Source organism: Aulostomus chinensis, chromosome 4, assembly GCF_037954235.1.
Source record: "Aulostomus chinensis isolate RoL2024-O1b breed Wild chromosome 4, RoL_Achi_v1.0, whole genome shotgun sequence".
Lineage (NCBI taxonomy): Eukaryota > Metazoa > Chordata > Actinopteri > Syngnathiformes > Aulostomidae > Aulostomus > Aulostomus chinensis.
In genome coordinates, this window is record NC_141323.1 from 11,363,713 (window position 1) to 11,384,742 (window position 21,030).

The 21,030-nt window shown below is 49.3% G+C and overlaps 2 protein-coding genes across 5 annotated transcripts; both read left to right on the plus strand.

Annotated features, from left to right (window-relative positions):
- Positions 1-587: 587 nt before the first annotated feature.
- vezt (vezatin, adherens junctions transmembrane protein) lies at positions 588-14,319 on the plus strand. 4 transcript variants are annotated; one of them, XM_086201775.1, is made up of 12 exons: positions 588-748; positions 1,737-1,874; positions 6,192-6,281; positions 6,359-6,543; positions 6,910-7,194; positions 7,588-7,745; positions 8,024-8,172; positions 8,452-8,810; positions 9,521-9,714; positions 9,820-9,926; positions 10,229-10,436; positions 10,570-14,319. In XM_086201775.1, the coding sequence occupies exons 1-12, from the start codon at positions 713-715 to the stop codon at positions 11,127-11,129; spliced, it is 2,469 nt and encodes an 822-aa protein (XP_086057901.1). In that variant the 5' UTR covers positions 588-712; the 3' UTR covers positions 11,130-14,319. The 4 variants fall into 4 exon arrangements, with proteins under 4 accessions (XP_086057901.1, XP_086057902.1, XP_086057903.1 ...); XM_086201776.1 differs by having other exon boundaries at positions 7,600-7,745; XM_086201777.1 differs by lacking the exon at positions 588-748 and adding an exon at positions 794-1,141.
- Positions 14,320-14,953: 634 nt separating this feature from the next.
- Positions 14,954-20,910, plus strand: LOC147262676 (methionine aminopeptidase 2-like). The gene is made up of 11 exons (XM_086201786.1): positions 14,954-15,152; positions 16,802-16,897; positions 16,984-17,046; positions 17,129-17,231; positions 18,390-18,551; positions 18,642-18,823; positions 18,907-19,001; positions 19,093-19,189; positions 19,331-19,434; positions 19,536-19,651; positions 19,966-20,910. Exons 1-11 carry the CDS (start codon positions 14,996-14,998, stop codon positions 20,216-20,218), a joined length of 1,428 nt encoding a protein of 475 aa, XP_086057912.1. The 5' UTR covers positions 14,954-14,995; the 3' UTR covers positions 20,219-20,910.
- Positions 20,911-21,030: the final 120 nt, after the last annotated feature.

Here is a 21,030-nt window from a genome sequence, read left to right on the forward strand (position 1 = left end):
AGCAGAACAATTATAAACTTCCGGCATATTCTTTCAAAATAAACCACTGAACGAACGTTGTGGGTTTTTTCAAGAGTTACAATGTACAGGAATCCAGGTACAGAAGTGAGTATATCATCTATCTATCTATCTATCTATCTATCTATCTATCTATCTATCTATCTATCTATCTCTCTCTCTCTCTCTCTATCAATCTTCATCTATCCATCTCTCTATCTATCTATCTATCTATATTTACTGTATATTTATAAACGATAGATAGATAGAGAGATAGATAGATAGATGGATGGATGGATAAAGTTATTTATATAGAGAGAGATCTTGAACTGCATTTATTTTTAATAAGCAACACAATTTCTCTCTTGCGTTTCCCACCCGCGCATCTCGATGTTAAAAGCGACGATTTCTTTTAATTTGAAGTCCACCTTTCCGGGAATTTTCTGCTAAAGCCCTGTTAGCTTTACGTTCCTTGCGTATCCTTTCCCGGCGGTTGGGACCGCCACCTCTCGCGACCAAGCGGAGGTGCTCGAGCCCAAACGTGAACACGCTCACTGCTCGCGAGGAAGCCGCGTAGGGCGACGAGCCTAACGGGAGTTGTAGTTTTCTGCCGAGTTGAAGCAGCCGGCTAAACAAACCAACTTCTACAGCGTTGTTACCCGACCACTGTTGCCTACAACTTGCTTGACAGGCTGCGCATAGATGGCGGAGAGCAATGACTGAGGAGTTCGATGAAGATGTGGTATTTGAGGTTTGTATCCACCCGCTGTCCGCTAGCGAAACTTGTTAGCAATGCTTTGTCATCCCTCTCTTGATGAATTAGAAACAGGCATTAACACGGTAGCTAGCTAAACAAGCTAGTGGTGATGTTTGCCGTTCAGTGGGCGACGCGTTGCATTGGCAGCCCAGGACAAATCCTCGTATTTTGGCTGGTTGCTAACTGTATTTCCGCTAAAGAGCTTTGGGTGGTCATAAGAGGGTATGAGCCGGGCTAACTGTGCGCATTGTTGCTTCATCATCATACGGCGAGTAGTTCGAGGTGGGGCGGGGATGACAGAATCCAATGCGTCGGTTCTGACAAACATAACACGTAGCTACATCTGGATGGTGACAACATGAGCTGGGACTTTGTGTGACCATGAATGTAAGTAACAGTTCTGGCAGCGTTTCAAATGTATAGTGTGGCGGGGGCGACGGTGGTTAAACAGAGATGCTCCTGCTCAGCAGCACAGACGCATATTTTCCCAGCAACAGCCGGGAGGGAAGTGGGTCAGGCATCTTTAGGTTTCATGGCAGCTCGGGACGTGTTCGGGCTGAATGGATTCGGAGCCTTCTTTGGTTAAGGAGGCAGACATTGTAATTCCTGCGTGCAGAAGGATTATGACCTGTGTTTATATGGAGTGTCCTGTTCCAATGTACATGAGAATGCACAGAGACTGAAGACAGACCTTTGTGTGACAGTTTGTTGATTTACATCTCAGCCCGTGCGGCATTCCCAGAATAGGATCGGCAGCTCCAACGAGGAGAAACCAGGTTGGGGGTAAAGGTGGAGGCGTAAGTTGAGCTGATTAATTTTGAGGGAAAGGAGACCAGCTCAAAGAAAAAGACATTTTTGCCTCGCTTGTTAGACTTCGGGTACGTTTGCATTCACGCTGCTGGCCAGAATCTTTCTCTTCCTCTTCGTCCTCACATCCCTCATCCTCTCATCCAAAGTTCCGCCTCTCTTTCTTCTTTTTCAGAACTCTCCTCTTTTCCAGTACCTGCATGACCTAGGGCACACAGACTTTGAGGCATGTCCAACAGCGCTGCAGGAGGAGGAATATGGCGAACCCGAGGGAGATCTTGGCTCGCTGGACAAAGATCCACAGAAAACCCCAGTGAGTTCCTCCTCCTCCCATCACTGGCCGGAGTTTTTCACACATGACCACTGCTGCTCCTCACTTTATCAGGGTTGAAAAGTTTAGAAGTGGAGAACCTCCCTTTTAATAATCGTCACGCAGCCATGTGAAACACATCAGGATATAAATGCTGCTGCATAAAGCGGAATATTTTTCGTTATAAACATGCAAATAAACCTATGTTAACAGTCAGAATGACCTTGAATCGAAATCAAGTGTTTATTAAAGGCTTATTTATGGGACAGAAGTGATGTCATGGCGCTGAAGATGTGCCTGCGGTTCTCTGGCAGCTCCGTCTTCATTTCGAGCCTGTCGTCGTAGTTGCTGTAGTCCTGGATTAGATGTCACATTGCCATCTGCACTTATTGGTCATTTAATCGAGTCAAAAGTATTAATAAATCACATTTTTAAAGACAAACAAGTCAGGCTGCTCTGCATGAAGGCAAGTACAAAAAAAGACAGAAAAATGAAAGAAAAAGAGGGATACCTGAGAAGGAATAGTTAAACACTTGGGAGTGAATTAAATGCCAGAGAATGCAAGTGTGTGTGTGTGTGGGGGGGGGGGGTCTCAGCTCCACAGTCCCGGAGCTTCAACCACGTAGCTGCAGGATAGCCGACTGACCCCAGGGTCCTGGAGGTTCTTTAAGGGGTCGGAGGGTCTGACAACAAACCGAAGAACCTTCAAATCAATTGTGTAGCGTAAGGCCAGCCCGTGGAGGGAGGCCAGAGCGGCCCGGCTGCAGCGCCTTGAACAGTTTCAGCCAGGACGGAGTCGAGTGACTGATCCCTGCGTTGTAGGGAGCTGCAGTGGTTGAATCAGGACGGTGGAACGATGCGGGCGCAGCCGAGTTACGCCCGTGATCACGTCACCATCAGTCTGAAGGATCTATTGGGGCAGGAATGCTCGTTGCTTGCACGGGTCCCTCTTCTCATGTTTGAAATGGGAAGTTAGCCAGATCTCCCGGCCTTTCGTTTCTGGAATATATTCAGTGACTAATTAAGTCTGCACAGTCACAACAAATATGGCCTCTGCTCTGCTCCTCGCGTCCACCACAAGTATCCAGAGGAGCCAGCACCCCTCGGCGCATCGACGTCCAGCACCATGGGCCGTATTTGTCACTGTTTGACCGTTGCAGTCAGACGGAAAGTAATTCATTTAACTATTGACTTAAAGCACTGACACACACACACACACACACACACACACACACACACACACACACACACTCCCTCGGACTGTTCAGTACACTGGTTTATAGGTACCACAGCGAACTATGGCAAGGAGCTCTCCCTACACAATGATGCAGGTATTTATGATGCATGTTTCCAGAATTCCTTATGTAAAAACGGACATAGATTTCCTCTCCTCTCCTCTCCTGCTGCGTCTGCCTCTCTGGCTGATTTCTACCACAGATACTTCAAATTGGATTACGTAGATTACATTCTTCCCTCTCCGACGTGGTTTCTGCTGCAGATGCCTCCTCCCGGAAGCATGCATTTGGTTGTCATGCGCGTAACTGCTGCTAATGTCTCAGTGTGCACACCGACTCCATCACCACAGGATTAAAACCCATTAACTTTAATCACCTCGCAGTTGTTGGATGGAGTTTGACTCGTGTGCTAGTCAGACCAGTAATGCATCACAGGACTCCCCCTCCCCTCTTGAGACGGGAAGTGGCGCTGCTTCGTTTCAGGAACTTTCCGTACGTGTCATGCTTCCTCTCTGCGACGCTGTTGTTCTAAGGAGTTAAAGAGGATGAGGGATTCGGATGAGACAGGAAAGCTGTTGGGTTGTCCCTCCATGACCAGTTTCCTGGAGCCCAGATAGAACCGGAGCGCTCGGAGCCACACACCTTCGTCATGGATCACTTGATCTCGTAGCAATTAAAGGCCACATTGTGCTTTCATAGCCGTCTGACTGAACTTGGCTCTGAAAATCCAGTCGTTCATGTACTGCAACCCGCTGGTTTTATGATCAGCCAATCACAGCTGTCGATCGCTTGACTGAGAATGTTAGCTGATTAGCCTTTTCAGACTTAACAGCTCAAACGAGATTACAAGTAACAATCAAGCAGACTGAAATGGGACGAAATTAATAATTCAATCAGGGGGAAAAAACTGAGAGACACATGAGCATTTCAACATGTAACTCTGTGTGACGCAGTGGAAATCCAGGTTTCTCTGAGGTGTTTCCTCACGTGGCGTTTCTGTCACCCAGCGAGGTTCACACAGTCACGAAAAAACTTGGGAATAAAGCCAGAAAATTTAGGAGAAGTCATGGAAGCTTGCCTCGGAAATTCCTGACTGTTTGAGGTTTTGTGGCTCAGTTAAGATCAACTGAGAAACATCTTTTGTTTGCTGTTGATTTATGGAAGACGTGCTCCTGCTACATCATTCCGTGTAGCCTAAAGTGAATTTTTCGTTGCGTTTCTGCTTCTTTTTTGGGGGGTCAGAGAATTCATGGTCATTAAAATTTTCCTCAAACGTCTGGAATAGCATTTGTAACAATGTGTTTGAACCCCGATTAAACGACATGCCTCACGGCAAACTGCATAAGGTTCACCGCACAGAACTGAAGATCAAATTTCATGGATTTAAAGTAGATTAGAACAGTTTTCAGCGGTTGCTTCAGACCAGCTTCCCTCTGTTTGATTCCTGAATCGTTTCCTTGCTGAGCAGCGGCGGCGGAAGGATAACAGCACAAAAGAGGAATTTAACACAAAGAACTCTGTAATGTTAGAAGATGCCCACTGGATTAGCCAGTTAGCTCCCATTCTGATAAACCTGGAATTAGCTTCCCGGGAACATTCCAAAGCACACAGAGAGAGAACTGTAGAGTTCATTTCCCTTGTAGTTTCATAATACAGGGTTAAGAAGGGTAGAGACTCTCCATGATCCTCCTCTTCTCTGTTTTAGAAGCCTGATGAATCACACGTGCTAACCAGCTGGTAAAGGAAACTTGATCAAGGGCTCAATCCAGATCTATTTTGAATGAAAAGTGTCCTGAGATGACCTTTCCTGAGAGACGATGCCAGACAAATAAAATCGTGTCCCGTCATCTCTAACTAAACAGTCCGGAAGCCTGAATGTTCCCAAGAAACGAACACCTCTCCACGGTTCCTCCACCGCTGTGTGATGCCTCGTCCTCAAATTCAGACTCCAATCACTGATCGATATGACTGCAGCCTTTACTATAACAATAATTGGGTTTTACCCCCCAGAAAATGATCCGCCCCCGGGCTACTCAGTCTGGATCGATAGTCACACCCCCCGTCTGTCTGTCTGCTACAAACTGGAGCGCGCAAACACACACGTGACGTTATAAAAAAAGAACATATGTGTGTGTGCGTCTTCGGACACATTTCTCTGAAAACGTCCTATTGTTCTGACAAAGAACCGATTCCACAAACGAAAAGCAGATTAGAGAGAAGCAGGTCCTGCCGGTGATTAGGCGTTAACACGGCCGACGGTTCCAAGGCCTTCAGCACGTGCCAGCAAACTCTCACAGCGTTTTCAAGCTGGAGGTTTGCAGCACGTCGAGCTCTTGAGTTGCGCCTTCGGATCGTCTATAGCGGGAACGCGGCGGCGCTGCCCAGCAGTGCTACACGCCAGTAAAAGCCACGCATACTCTTTTCTGTCTATTGGACAAGCAAGTTTTCATGATGCTGACAAATGCAAACAAAATAGCAAAATAGAAACTGAATTGAGAGGTTTTTTGGGGCAGCGCGGCCGTGTTACATAAGGAACAGAGTATCTTACAAACTCACATTGCACTTATTGTTGTTGCCTGAAAGAGCAGGTCTCCTGGGATACTCTTGACCGTGTTTGTTCTTGTTCCTGCTACGTAGTGAGGACCAGAGCATGTTTTAAACCAACAGAGAATTTTTGGCCACTGAAAATTCCAAGAGCTCCTAGAAGGTCAGGACTTGGTTTTATGGTCAGAGTTTGAGTTACTTCTTTAATTGTGATGGTTCGGGTGAGGGGGCTAGGAAGTGTGTTACGTCACTGAGTGTCCTCACAAAGATACAAGTACATGGTTGGGTGTGTGTGTGAGAGACATTCTTGGGAAATCAACAAAAGCTTGAGAAAGAGCACGAAGATGTGCGATTGAAACATTTTCATCTGGGACAAATTTCAGCCCTCGTGATGAGTAAATCAGCTGCACAAATGATTAAAAAGCTCTCCTTCAGACTGTCGCTGGTGCTTAATTGACTGACTGAGTGTGTGTGTGTGTGTGTGTGTGTGTGTGTGTGTGTGTGTGTGTGTGTGTGTGTGTGTGTGTGTGTGTGTTCTCAGGGAGGACTCTTATGGAGACTGGCTGAAGCCTTGTGGAGATGGAGCCCGGGCCACCACGCTGCCTCAGGTCATAAGATGGAGCAGCAGCTGGTAGGTAGAAGAGAGTCGCCAGCACTTCATCTCTTGTGTTCATTTTCTCAACGGCGAGACGTCTCCCGCCCCTGCAGGACTGTGTGTTCGGCCAGTACTCTGTGAGGTGCATTCTGGACCAGGATGTGCTGCTGCAGGAGGACGTGGAGCTGATCGAGCTGTTGGACCCCAGCCTGCTCACGCTGGGCTCCTCGCCCTCTGGCTCCCCCAGCCGGGCGAGCACCCTGCCCAGACCAACCCTCTTCGCCACACCCTCGCTGTGGTAGGTCGGTCAGTCACATGAACATGAGTTTTCTCAGGAAATACAGAACAAGTATCCACTGGGTCTCATTTGTGTGGTGAGAGAGAATCACTGTGGCAGTTCCGCACCCAGGAGGCTCACGGTTTTGACCCGGTGGCGCTTCTCCTTGCTACATTCATCCATTTTAATTATTTACACTTGAACATTTTTTGGCCTTAAAAAATGTTTTAGTTTCAGTCCTGTAAAATAAAGACAAGCTGCAAGAGCTAGCATATAGACAACTGCAACCAGCAAACATGGCATCTTTACCTTAATGAACTCAGTTCTCTTGAGAGTATAGTGGGTGATCTACTCGCTCCATTTACCCCCACTGTCCTTCTGACTCAGGGACATGGCGGGGCTGGTGGGCCTGGCCGCGGTCCTGCTGGGTCTGTGCTCCGTGTCGGGTGGCCTGTGGTCTCTGGCTGCAGCCCCGTGGGGTCTAGCTCTGCTGGGCTGGGTGGGACTACGGGGGGCCATTCTTTGGAGACGGGGCCGCATTCAGAGAGCCGTCCACACCAGGGCCACGCAGCTTCAGACTTTGGTCCATAACAGCAAGACTCTGACCGGCTTGTCTCGTAAAGCCCTGCGTCTGGTTCAGGAGACGGAGGTCATCTCCCGAGGCTTCACCCTGTAAGTGTTTTCTGTCCATTCATGTATCTTCATATCCAATCATTTCTCTAGATGTCTTCTTTGCGTTAACCCTGCTTAAGTAACCCGCCCCTTTGTGAACTAACCCGCCTCTTCAAGTTCAGGCGTTAGCTTGTTAGCATTTATTTTTGTCCCTGCCTGTGTGTCCACAGCTCTAGATTAGCGGCTTGGCTAACATTCTACCTGAATCTCCAAGTGATTTATGAGCACGTCTCGTTCTTCTAACATTCTTGTGTGTGAATTGTCTTGAGTGGTGTCATGTTAAGTGGTGTGTGTGTGTGTGTGTGTGTGTGTGTGTGTGTGTGTGTGTGTGTGTGTTTGCCCCCCTGCCTCTTTGGGACGTCTCCACAGTTGTATCACATTTCACTTGTCAAGTTTACTCGACAGGGTGAGTGCGGCCAGCTCCTTTAGCAGGGCGGGGCCAGGGGCGGTGCCACGCGGCCAGCAGCTAATCGGCCTGAGGAAGGCACTGTACCGGGCGCTCCGTTCGGCCTTCAGAGCCTCACGAAGAGCCACCTGTCACATGCTCAAGGCATATCCTTTACCTGTAGAGTGAGGCTGTTTTTTTTGGGGGGGGGGGGGGGGTTGTCATACATATTAACAGACGCTATCCTTCTGAGTTCACTAAACGTGCTCAAGCTCCTGGAAACATGACATGAAACATGATGTTCCACCTGCTTAGTGTCTTTGGGCTTGAAGCAGCTGGATCCAGGCGTGGGTGGGGATTTGATCTAGAATGCCTCCATAAACACAGACGTACGTGTGTTAGCGAAGCTGTGTGGTTGTGTGTTATGTCCTTAATGCCTTCCAACGTTCCCTCTAAACTCCGAGATCGATAACGTGACAAACTACGTGTCAGCGGTGCCTCTGAAGGAGTTGGGTCTCGGCCTGGGAATCGAGCACCTGGGCGATGAGCAGGCGCAGGAGCTGACGGATGACTACAGCCTACCTGCCATGAAGGTACGGCCCCAGGACATTGTTGACGCTTAGTGCTGAAAATAAACGAGGCATACGTGTGATGTGTCCTGCTAACGGAGGGGAGGGGGCGCTTGTACCTGCCTCAACACCCCTGTTTGTGCAGCATCCAGCTGTGTGCTAGTTTTCATGGTGGTTGCTGTCTTTGTTTGTTTGGCGTGTCAGAGTTTTAGTAGACAGGTGATCATGTGACATCAACTGTCTACAGAGAATGAAATTAGCCAAGATGTGAATGTGTGCTCTGCTATGTTGGTCTTCCTACAGATGCTCTTCCAGCTGTGGGTGGGACAAAGCTCTGAATGTTTCCGTCGACTGGCCCTTCTTCTGTCCCCGTGGCGGATAGAGGAGCTAGAAGACAGCAGCCTCAAAGGAGAGTGCTCCTCCCCTCCACAGCCAGCGCTGCACCGCTCCATCGCTGCGGTGACCGACCCTCTCCATCACGCTCTGGCCGGTTGTCTCGCCGAAGTGCAGCGCAGCTTCGACTTCCACCGTCACTTTGAGACCCAGCCGAGGACGATGGGCCCCGACAGAACCGGCCGAGCCAGAGAGAAATGCAGGGAGCTGAACACGCTGCACACCTCCATCCGTAGCCTGCAGCTGCACCTCAAGGCCCTGCTCAGCGAGTGAGACACACAAGCCCGACCGACCTCACGCAAACCTCCGCAAGACGAGAGTGTAATCACCTCTGTGGCCAGAACTGGGTCACTGCAGCGTAATCAAACCATGAAGGAAAGGAGGATGAGGCGTTGAAGGGTGGACTAGGAAAATAGACGTTTCAAAGAAACGTGGGAATCACACACCCGTCACAGGTCTCAGTGCTCAGCGTAAATCACAGAGCAGCAAATGCATGAAATATTTGACACATGAAAATAGCAAAGGGGGAAGTTCTTGATATCTCACCCTAAAGGTGTTTCTTGCCTGTCAGTGACTCACCATCCAGGTGAACGAGACCTACGATGACATTTCCCTCCTTCATCTCGTCTTAGCGCCTCCAGAATTATTATTCTTTCTTTTTTTTAGTTCTAAGCGAATGGAGATCGACTAACAACAACAAAACCGTCCAAAAACATCCATCTCCATAGCTTCAAGCTAAAAACGTTGATTGCGATGAGGTTTTGAAGGCAAATCAGTCCTCACTTTAAAGAGCAACAGGAAAGTTCAGATTCAGGAAGGTTGTTTTTGAACTCAACACCCCTGTTCTGGAGTGACCCTGATGAATATTCTAGCTGAGTTCAGCTGCCACACATCACATCGTCTTGGCTTCAGCTCAGTGTTGTAATGTCTCCATAGAGGCCCCTCGCAAGTCTCATCCCTGTGTTTGTGCTCCCCTCAGGATGATCATCCTGGAGGACGACCTGGAGAAGCTGATGGTGTCCAAACAGCTGCCGGAGCTGACGCTGGAGGGCTACCAGGACCTGAGCGAGCGGCTGCAGCAGCTCCAGCCACACATGCAGGCCAGCGCTGGCTGCTGGGAGGACACCGTCACCCAGGTGGAGCGCATGCTGAGACGAGCCAACACCTGCCCAGGTGAGCAGACAAACACATGACCTCCTCATCACCCAAACATTTCCCAACATGCTTTCAAGTGGAAGACCAAGTTGTTCCATCAACGTCCGTCTTCATCCTCTGCAGGTAAAGTTGATGGTCTGGAGCAGTGCGGGACTCCTGAATCAGAAGTCCCTGCCCCTCCCCCTTCATATCCCCTGATCCTGGACAGAGATCCTGTCCCAGAGGAGCTGGTGAGATCCTCCACGTCTTAAGAGATGTTGATTGTAGAGTCAATCAGGAAACATTTGGAAAGTCACCGACTAACACACGGATAGATTATTGACCTATATTCACGTTAGCAGAGGGCTAACAGGAAGTAGCTGCTCAGCTCGTAGAGCACGCTCAGTACGCATCGTCCCGGTTTATTGGGTGAAGGAAAAAGCTGTAAATTTCTTTGAATATCTTGAATCAATCATGATTAACTGTCAGTCCGTGAACAGGGCAACTGTTTCCTTCACCACCATGACGTGTTTCCGTTGTCTCGTTGGACCAGGAGTGGGAGGCGTACGTTTCCGACACAGACTCCGACGGTGAAGGGAAGGATTCTTGGTGCGACATGTTGACACCGGAGGAACGGGAACGTCAGCGCCGGGAGAGGGAGGAGTCTCGTCGCGTCCTGTCAGAGCTGAAAGCTGTGCTGGGCTTCAGAGCATCAGAGGGCGAGAGGATGAAGAGGAAGCAGCTGCTCTTCAACGACCAAGGTCTGTGCAGAACCCTGGAACCGGGGTTTGGGCGTGAGGATGGTTTCCTGGTTTTGCTTGCGACGAAGCGGGAAAGCTGTGATATATAACATCATTTGCTCTAGATAGCTCAAAATGATCAACTTTTTTGCAGCTGCGGTGGCGCCCTCGGGTTCCAGTGAGAGTTGCGACCCTGCATTGAAGCCGTCAGACGATCCTGCCTCTGTGGGCTCAGCAGAAACTGGCGATGAAGAAGGAAACCACCTCTCAGAGAGCACGGCAGGAAACGATGAGAGGGAAGGAAAAGAGGACTGGGTGAGGCCTGACCCCTTTGCTGAGCCGGTAACAGAGTTCAGCTGCGGTTTGGAGGAGGAAGAAGGGGGAGGAGCGTCAGTCTGTGAGAGAGGAGGGGGAGGAGCGTCCGAGCTGCACCAGTACGACGGCGTCTTGGAAGAGGGCGAGGCGCAGAACGGGCTGGACTGCTTCCTGAAGCCTAAAGTCCCTGCTGTCTCTGTGATGGACAGACTGACGGAGATCCACGGCTCGGAGGCTCTCAGCTTCAGCTCCGCCCTCGCCGCCCAGGTCGCAGCGCGCTCGCACTCACTCATCAACATGGAGGAGCAGACGTTTGGCGAAGAGGAAGAGGAGGATGAAGAGGAGAGGGACAGACAATCTCCTGAGAGATCAAACCCCGCTGCTGTCCCCGAGCACTGAGCAGAGACTGTGTTTATGTCTGATTGTCTTTTATCGGTGGGTCTGTGTTACATCTCAACTGTTGCCGGTCCGTCCATTTCCCGTTATCTTACTGTTCTGCTGTTAAAACTCAGGTACCAGAACCACTAAAACAAACCATGACCTTCTCAGTCGTCCAGAGGCCGGGTGGGTGAACGGGGGCCCGTGTCCACCAAAGCCGTTCTCCCAGCAGCTGGCGTCTCTTTTTAAGAGTTTACAATGGGAGTAGCGCCTTTTTTTCCCCCTCCACAAACGGCGGCAGCGAGGTGAGGCATTTGAGGGTTTCAACTTTGAGTAAAACGCAGTGCTCGTCACTTTTTACCCAATCACATTTGAGAAGAGGCGGGACAAATATTACAAAGATGAACCATCACATTGAAGCGCTGAACGACAGAAGCGGGCCGTCGTACTCGCTGAGACGTTTACTCACCCACGAAATCTCAGCAACGGTGGTTCGGTCTTTATTACATTCCGTATCATAGCAACCAAACGCTGAGCCTTTAAAAGACCCCGGCTGGTCACTTTCAGGAGCGTTCAGTTCGCTGGGAAAAAAAACAACACTTTCGTGGACACAAGGCCTCCTGATATGTGCGTGCACTTCAGTCCATGCGTCTACACAAAGTTGTAGGACTACAACGGCACTACTTATGCATCAGGCCTCTGTCGGGATGTCAGCTGGTCCTGCTTGAAGATGTTCCACCTGACATCTGAAAGGAAAGACGGGGCGAACCGTAGAGTGGATGTAGCTAACGTGCCCCCCTCCCCCTGCTGGCCATCTGAAAGAATGCAGGTTGGAGACGCATCGCTTCTATAAGCTGTCCGGTTCTTTTATACAGTCTGTGTTTTAAAACTGGAGACATCTTCCAGGTTAAAGTCGAAATATGAACAGAACTGAAGCGAGAGCTTGGTGTAACAGCGCCGAAGGAACAGACCTTGTCCTGTTGAGGTCAGAGTGTCTACGCTTAACTTGTCGACATCCACATACTGTACAATGTCCACAATCATTTCGTCGCTGTGGAAACAGACTGTAAGATTGTCACGGAGGGGGAAAAAATGGTTTCAATTTCCATTTTTCACTTTTTGTCACTCAAATCACAACACTCCACGTTGGTGTCAGGCAGCAGGGTTCGTACGAAGTCTGGAAGTTGAATTGTTGAACTTAAACTGTGTGTTCAAGGTGAGACACATGCTTGAATTTGAATGCGGTCCTTGAAAAGTGCTTGATTTCGTGACATGATCCGTTTGTTTTGTTTTGCTATTTTTCAGTCGACACGCTCGTACGTGCAAACCAAAAACCAACATGTGCTCATCCTTGATCGCTGAGGCCACACAGGAACCCTACTAACTTGGTTGTGTTTACAGTAACAATTCAGATTCTAAAGGTTTCATGAGCCTGGAAATATCTTAGTAACTTAAAGTGCTTGATTTTTTTTTGTGTGTGTGTTTTTTTCTTTTTTCTTTTTTTTTGTCTTTTTTTTTTTGAAGTACTGTACCAACCTGAGGTTAAAATCCCATGAAAGCTCTGCGACGGGAGGAGGTGGTATTCTGTGTCGTTGTTTTTTTGTTTTGTTTTGGGGTTTTTTTGTCCCGTCCTCTGGGATCTCTTTGCTGATTGGACGATACGGCATCACATGCTTTCACATTCTGGGTTGAAGTGAGTTGGAACACATCGCCGTTGTGTGTAAAAACAGTCGGTGAGGACGCCGCCGGGGCTCGTGTGCTCACGGTGTTGAAAGGTCAGGAAACCTCGTTTGTGACTTGGCACTTTATGGACTGATGGGAGTGACGTGGATGGCGTGGGTGGAAATGGGCGAGCGGCTGTGAGGAGTTCTTTCTCTCACCAGAGGCGCCATCAGTGACTATGAAGTTGCCATTGACAGCCATGATGTACACCACCCCCCTCCCCCTTTCACCGTCCCAGTTTTGTCACCATGTCTGCCTTGACCTGACCCCCCTCCCTTCTCCTTTCCCCTGCACCCTCCTCCAGGGTGAGGTTTGTCCCCCTCCTGCATTTTCCGGTGTGAAATAAAATACCATTCTGGGGGTGTTCTCTGTATGCTGAAGTCTTTGCTTCCTGCTCGGGTTTCACCAGCCCCCCCAGGGCAGGGCTAAGGAACAGGTTCAGTGGGTTACTTGATCTGTTTTGTGGGATTCTGCATGTGTGTGACCCACAACAGCTGGTGCCCCCCCCACGGTATTCGATAGAGAGACTGGATGAAGTAGGCTGAACACTTCAGCCAGTTCCTCAAGGTGGAGGGGCAGCAAATAGACTTGAGGTGTTCGTATGACAGAACGCATGTATGTGACTCATGAAGGTAGCGGTCCAGCACAAACAAACTGAAAACGTGTGCAGTTTTTCAGAAATATAAATTCAAGTGACTTCTAACTATTCATGGTTTTGCGGCTACACATCTGCCACCTAGTGGTCTGTTCTGTGACTGCCACTGGTCCATGACATCTTAAATAAGATGAATGAACCCCCCCCCCTTTTTTTTTTTTACATATTCCTGTGGAAACAATATTAGTGGCTTCTTAAACGCCCAAAACTCCAAACATTCGATTTATTGATTATTTCACTTTAGTCTCTTAACAGCTACAGTAGTTTAACTTGATGTCACAATGTCGCTTGATGACGTAGTGATCAGTCCGTGTATTTTTATCACTGTGCGGGATCGGGATGTATGTGCATATATAGGCTCAACGCACGAGCTCCCCTTCAGCTGAGGCAGCATGTTTGTCTTTGTGTTGCATTCAAATGCTCCCCGGAAACTGGGAACTAGCAAAATTAATTCACAGTGAACTGGAATTCAGATTTTAAAGCTGCACAAAAGAGAACTAAATGAAGATAAGTACCATAATGAATACAAATTATATGTTAATATAAATTTTCCTGGCGTAAATATGATTAAATACTAGAAGCGTTGCAAATCTTACTCTTGCACGGCTGTATCAAAACATTTGGTGTTGATCGTGCATACATTTAGGTAATTTACATACAAATAGTCTGATCCAATTATAATATTTAAGTATAATTCTATCTTACCTGACGCTGTACGAACGACTTCACCAATGACTGACCAGCCAATAATATGCCAGAACTCTGTAGGGTCATAAAACCAGCCCGAAATTAGAAGCAGATATCTGTTTGAGTGAAATGTACACCACCAAATAAAACTGAATAGACTCCATCGTCATCGTCATCTTCCGCTTATTCCTTACTAGTGGGGGTCGCGGGGGGGGGGGGCTGGAGCCTATCCCAGCATCTACGGGCGAGAGGGTTCACCCTGAACAGGTCACCAGTCCATCGCAGGGCCAACATACAGAGACGAACAACCATTCACACTCACATTCATACCTTTAGAGTATCAATCAGCCTCGTCCCCAAATTGCATGTCTTTGGACTGTGGGAGGAAGCTGGAGTACCAGAGAGAACCCACACAGGAACAGGGAGAACATGGAGACTCACACAGAAAGATCCCACGCCCGAGCCGGGACTCGAAGCCGCAACCTTCTTGCTGTGAGGCCACAGTGTTAACCACTGCACCACCGTGCAGCCCCCTGAATAAACTTTTTTTTCTTTTTTTCTTTTTTTTTTTAGAAAAAAATGATATATGTCTAGAAATAGAATAACATTAAATTACAGTGTAATGTATATTTAAGTAACTAATACTTATGAATTGTACCACTGTAACATATTTATTCAGTAAGGAATATAAAAGCATAATACTTCAAATTCAAAATAACAGCACAAGTTGTATCCAATAATTACGAGTGTCCCTGAAGGTGTCATTACGCACACACCACTCCCACAATCCATCGCGCTTCCCTTTCCAGCAGCGCCTGCGATCATGGCGGCAGTGGTTGTAGAGCAGTTAGCGGAGCAGAAGCTCGTCCCGGAGCAGGAGCTGAACGGAGTGGCGGAGGAACGAGAGGACGCCGACCCGGTGGAGGAGGCGGCGAAGAAAAAGAAGAAGAAGAAGAAGAAGAACAAGTCGGCGACGACAGGTGAGACTTCCCCCAATCAGTGTCTGCTAATAGGCTAGCAGGGCTAGTGGTGCTTATTACAGCTGCGTCATGATACTGGAGTTAGCAGTGACAAAGCCGGAAGTCGGGAGAACTTACCTTCAAAATAAAGGTGCCAAAGATGGCTACATGCTGATTTACTGTTTTACTATGTACAAGCCAGTATGAAAACTCCGTAAGAAATAAGTTATAAAGTTGCTCACCCAATGAACATGTATTGCTTGTCAGTGGGAATGTAAACGTGTGTCACCAGTTGTCATGGAGTGAGAAGACAAGTCCAGTTACAACAGTAATATTGTTCAAATTTGATGCAGATATACTGAATATTGTCCTATGGAATATTTTGTAGTGAGTAAACAAAATTACATTGTTTTCACTGTTATATTATTAAATAAAGTTTCAACAAAACAATCAATGATAGCTGATTATGGTGTTTTCTCAAGAGGATGTTGTTCAAAGTGGAGTAGGATATTGAAAGGCCAAATCAAAATTTAATATTTTGGTATATTTTTGGCAAGAAGTTTCATTACTTGTCCAGATTTTGGCTGCTACTTGTGCACTCACATTTGTAGAAGTTACTCAAGTCAGTTTTGTCCTGTCGTCAGTAAACGCTGATGCACTCAAATAAGCTGAATCTATTTTGAAAATCCCACCGGAAATGCTACCGTTTAAAGTGTCTAACCAGACGCTGATCCTCATTAGCCATGCGCGTTGAGACTAGTGTGGATTGTCAGGCCTTATGAAACACGCCGGGCTGTTTTCAGAGGCGCGTCCAGGACCAGAGCCGTGCCACCTGGTCCAGAGAGGAACCGTCTGATCCCTCGGGACACGGGAGAGATTGAGATCCTCAGATCCCCTGCTGCTGTCCGGGCTGCTCCCTCTGGCTCTCCTTTCCTTGAGTCCCAGCCAAGTTTTCCGGTTTCATAATGTGTTCCTGGCCAGAGTTCTTATGTAAGGTTGGAGCAGTCGGAAGGATGATTTCAGGAGGAATAACGTCTCTGGACTGGCTGTCTCCATCATCCCGGGACGCATCAGAAGGATCTAGTCTCTCGATCCTGAACGCGGCTCACATGCCTGATGCCTCCTCTCGAGCCCTGATCACATTATGTCCTATTACTTTGTTCCTCTGTGCTCACTGGACGCCTGATTGAAGGGGCGGAGCCTACAAGCCTGACTTATGTGCTGGAGGCTGAGAGAGTCCTCGCCAAATGCTGAGTGAGACGTTTGCGTATGAGATTCTGGAGATTTCAATGAGGAGAAAACGCGTGACTGTCTGCAAACACTGTGTGGGGTTTTTGTGCGTGTAGTTTGTGATATCATTATTAGCTGTATGCTAACAAACGTGATGTTCACATCTTCAGACGTGTGGAAACAAAGACGTGATGAAGTCAATGTCTTTCCTCCTGGCGCACGTGAGAAGGCTGTCAGTGCTGCGTTTCCTACACTTTTTCCTTGACTTTTAATCGAGTTGACATGATAAAAACCGCCGATACTTGCTGGTGCTGGTGATGTTCCCACGCCTCCCTCTTACCGAGCGTTTATGCGTATTTCTTTTTGCCTTCATGGATAAATCAAACCTCCCGCCTTTCAGGTCGGCGCGTTCTTAACCTCTCTCTCTCTTTCCTCCACAGGCCCGGAGGCGGAGACGGATGGCGTGGCTGAGGTGAACAAGCAGCTGGAGAAGCAGACCATTGAGGACAAAGAGAAAGAGGAGGATGGCGAGGAAGGTGTGACCACACACACACACGCACATCCCCGTGGTGACGCGTCACATGTTCACTTGTTGGTTACAACGCTGCCTTTGCTTGCACAGATGGAGACGACGGAGAAAACGCAGCCGGGAAAAAGAAGAAGAAGAAAAAGAAGAAGAAAGGATGTAAGTCGCCGGAAGTTGGGTGGGATGTTCTCACTCGTCTGTCAGGAGGATTCTGATGTGGCGTGATTGTGTTTCCCTCCAGCCAAAGGTCAGACCGACCCTCCGTCTGTCCCCATCTGTGATTTATATCCAAATGGAGTGTTTCCCATCGGGCAGGAGTGTGAATACCCCGCCTCTCAGGATGGGTAGGAACACACACACTCACACACACACGCTTAGAGCCAGTTTCTCACACAAACACACGCCAGTGATCAGCAGTGTCGTCGCTCCACTCAGAAACAAACCTCCTGTGTCGGGAAGATATTCATTTTCCTGATTTTTCCTGCGTTTTATCGCGAGCAACAGTTGAACGGCGCCCAACTGCAATCTTCCAGGAGTCTTCGTGAGGCGATGGCGTCTGATCTGAGGCTTTGATTCGTCAGAATATCGGTGAAAGAGCAGCTGCAGAGCTTCAGTCTGCCCCTCTGGGTTTTTACTTGCTCTTTGGTAGAAATGCTGAAGTGCTATTGCGTCCTGGCCTGGGGGCGGAGCCTAATGAGGGCAGTAGTAATACAGTCACAATTGCAGGTATTTAATGTTTCATAGAAGTATCTGAGGCAGTTTGGTGCAGGATCCACGTCTTTATCGGGACTCCGTGTTGTTAGCATGCCAGTCGCTACGAGCTGGCTTTGGAGCTCTCAGGTTGTTAGTGTTTGATGGGGTGCGGCGCCGCTGAGAATGCTGACTCGTCCCCTCGGGCTTTGATGTGACAGATTTGAGGTTCTTCTCTAAAGTGGCTCTGACAAGTTCAGACAGACGCAGACGGGTCAGAGTCTGAGGTCTGATTCCTCTGAACGTGTACAGCTGATGGGACCTGCTGCTGGTGACACTGGTGACACTGGTGACCAGCGGGTCCGTAGCAGCTCCACAGGTGCTAGCAGGAGGTTTCCAGTCACGCTAATGATGACTAGCGTGGGGTTGTGTCACACCTCACGTGTGTGAAGCTGCTGCCATGTGGAGTCCAGCTGTCTGAGGCAGCGCCTGCGGCGTAGACTAAACACAGGACGGATTCTGCTGACTCTGCTCTCTGGGAGTCTGGGAGGCTCCAGCAGCTGAGGTGCCACTGCGTCCTGCTCACAGTTACACGCTCAGAACCGCTTGGTTTCCTCTCACTGGAGGTCGCCAGGGCTCTGATTTCCGGGTTTTTTTTTAACCTGGCGTGAAGACACCGAGCTGTGACAGCAGACGGGGGCTGGTGACCTTAGAGACCTGGGTCATGTGAAGGTGGTTACAAGAACAGTTAGAAGCACGCAAATCCAGGCTTTTTTTCCTCAACTGACAGTGATATTCATGCCTGTGCATAGACGCAGTGCGGCGTGGCGTACGAGCAGCGAGGAGAAGCGGGTGCTGGACAAAGCCAACGAGGAGGTGTGGAACGACTTCCGTCAGGCAGCCGAGGCTCACCGACAGGTCCGCCAGCACGTGCGCAGCTTCCTGAAACCTGGCATGACCATGATCGAGATCTGGTGAGGCCGCTCGCACCCGTCACACGCGTCCCTCCACACGGAGAGTGATTTCACCCTGGCCTCACTCTGTCCGTCTCGTCCTCCGTCTAGCGAGCGGTTGGAGGACTGCTCCCGCAAGCTGATCAAGGAGAACAGGCTGAACGCCGGCCTGGCCTTCCCCACCGGCTGCTCCCTCAACCACTGTGCTGCCCACTACACTCCCAACGCCGGCGACCCCACCGTCCTGCAGTACGACGACGTCTGCAAGATCGACTTCGGCACGCACATCAACGGTAGTTCTAGAGCAACTCCTGCTGAAGCCCCGCCTCTTCTCCCGAGGTTACGCATCAATGAGCTTGTTGTTGTTTGTGTGCAGGGCGAATCATTGACTGTGCCTTCACCGTCACCTTTAATCCCAAGTATGACAGGCTGCTGGAGGCCGTGAGAGACGCCACCAACACTGGCATCAAGGTACCACACACGCACACACACACACACACACACCTCCCTGCTTGATCTTGACCTCACCTGTTGTCCGTGTTTGATTTGTGTGTCGCTGCAGAATGCAGGTATCGATGTGCGTCTGTGTGATGTTGGTGAGGCGATTCAGGAGGTGATGGAGTCCTACGAGGTGGAGCTGGACGGCAAAACATACCAGGGTGCGTCCTCACGCCCACGCTACCACCCGTCAGGCTAAGCTAGGGGCTCGGGGTGGACACGCTCCAGCTTATTGTCTAAACCTGCTTTCATCAAGCGTCCCTCTGTCTGTCTGTTTACGGTGGTTGTTTGTTGTGTCGCAGTGAAACCAATCAGAAACCTGAACGGCCACTCGATCGGCCAGTACAGGATACACGCCGGCAAGACTGTGCCCATCGTGAAAGGAGGGGAGGCCACGAGGATGGAGGTGCGTGACTTCATCGGCCAGTCGCTCAGTGACAAATCTGAAGGTTAAAATGTGCGAGTGATGCATCAAGGCTCCAAGTTTCTCGTGTCTCCACCCTGCAGGAGGGGGAGGTTTACGCCATTGAGACATTCGGCAGCACTGGGAAGGGCGTTGTCCACGACGACATGGAGTGCTCTCACTACATGAAGAACTTTGACGTCGGCCATGTCCCCATCAGGTGAGACTCCCTGCGTCTCCTTCCCCGTCTCGTCATAACTTGGTCAAAATAACACCCAAGCAACGCGCTCCTCTTGATTTATGTTTAGGTCTCTTTGACATTTTAGTTCAAGGTGAGAAAGGAGCTGCTCTCAAAATACACGTTTTGTCAAATGTTGTGAAAACAAGAAATATTTTACTACAAAATTCATAGTTTACATGTATTTTTATTAAGTTGTTTTTATGTCGACGTTATTGATGATCAACCGATCAGTGGTTGAACCGCGGCAGTAGGTCCGGCGTCCTGGTTCCTCACGAATCTCCTTCGTTCTCCAGACTCCCCAGAGCCAAGCACCTGCTCAACGTGATCAACGAGAACTTTGGCACGCTGGCGTTCTGCCGGCGCTGGCTGGACCGTCTGGGCGAGAGCAAGTACCTGATGGCTCTGAAGAACCTGTGCGACCTGGGTATCGTGGACCCCTACCCCCCCCTCTGCGACACCAAGGGCTGCTACACGGCTCAGTTCGAGCACACCATCTTGCTCAGGCCCACCTGTAAGGAGGTGGTGAGCCGGGGCGACGACTACTGACCCCGCCCCCCCTCCACCCCGTCTGTCCCGCCTCAGCGCCACCACACCCCTCCCCACCACCACCACATCCACCGTTAGCTGAACAGGAAGCAGTTGCCTTGGAGCAGCGGTGAAGGATGCCAAATGCTACTGTATTCTACCCACGATGCACCACTTCACAACTCGCAAGGAAGGACCGGCTCTCTGACTTGCTGAGTTTTCTCTTTTGTTCCAGTTCAAGAAGACAACCACAGGAGGCGCTGCAGTTTCTCATATTTACTGAATATGAAATGGTTAACTGTTAAACAGTTAATTATTTAAGCCGCCGCTGCATTCAGTGCAAGCCCCCCCCTACCGCCCCGCCCCTCTTGGTAATCAGACCCTCCCCCTTTCATTTGTCATGGCGCCACACTAACCCTCCAGTGCTTTCGCGCTCGAGTCACATTGAGCACAAACGCTACTGGCTGGCGGCGGGCCGATGCATGGCCACACGAGCTGCTTGAGCACGCGGCCGTACGCTGAGCTGCGTCGCTACAGGAGGGAACGCTGCTCTCCGCTCATCCTTTCTTTGATATTTGTAAAATATCTCAGAAATGGCTGCTGCTGCTGCCACCGTACGTTCCCAAACCAATGCCTCATTTTGAACTCCCTAAAGATGTTTTTTTTTTTTTTTGTAAGAAAAAAAATTATGATTAAAATAATTTTGCTCAGTGTTTGCGGTTCTCTCCCTACTTCCCTGGTATTACTGTAAATAACCTTCACCAAGGAAAACCACTCATGAAACCTCAACTGTTAGTCGTCTACGTCCTGTAGCTTCAGTCGACAGAGCGAGC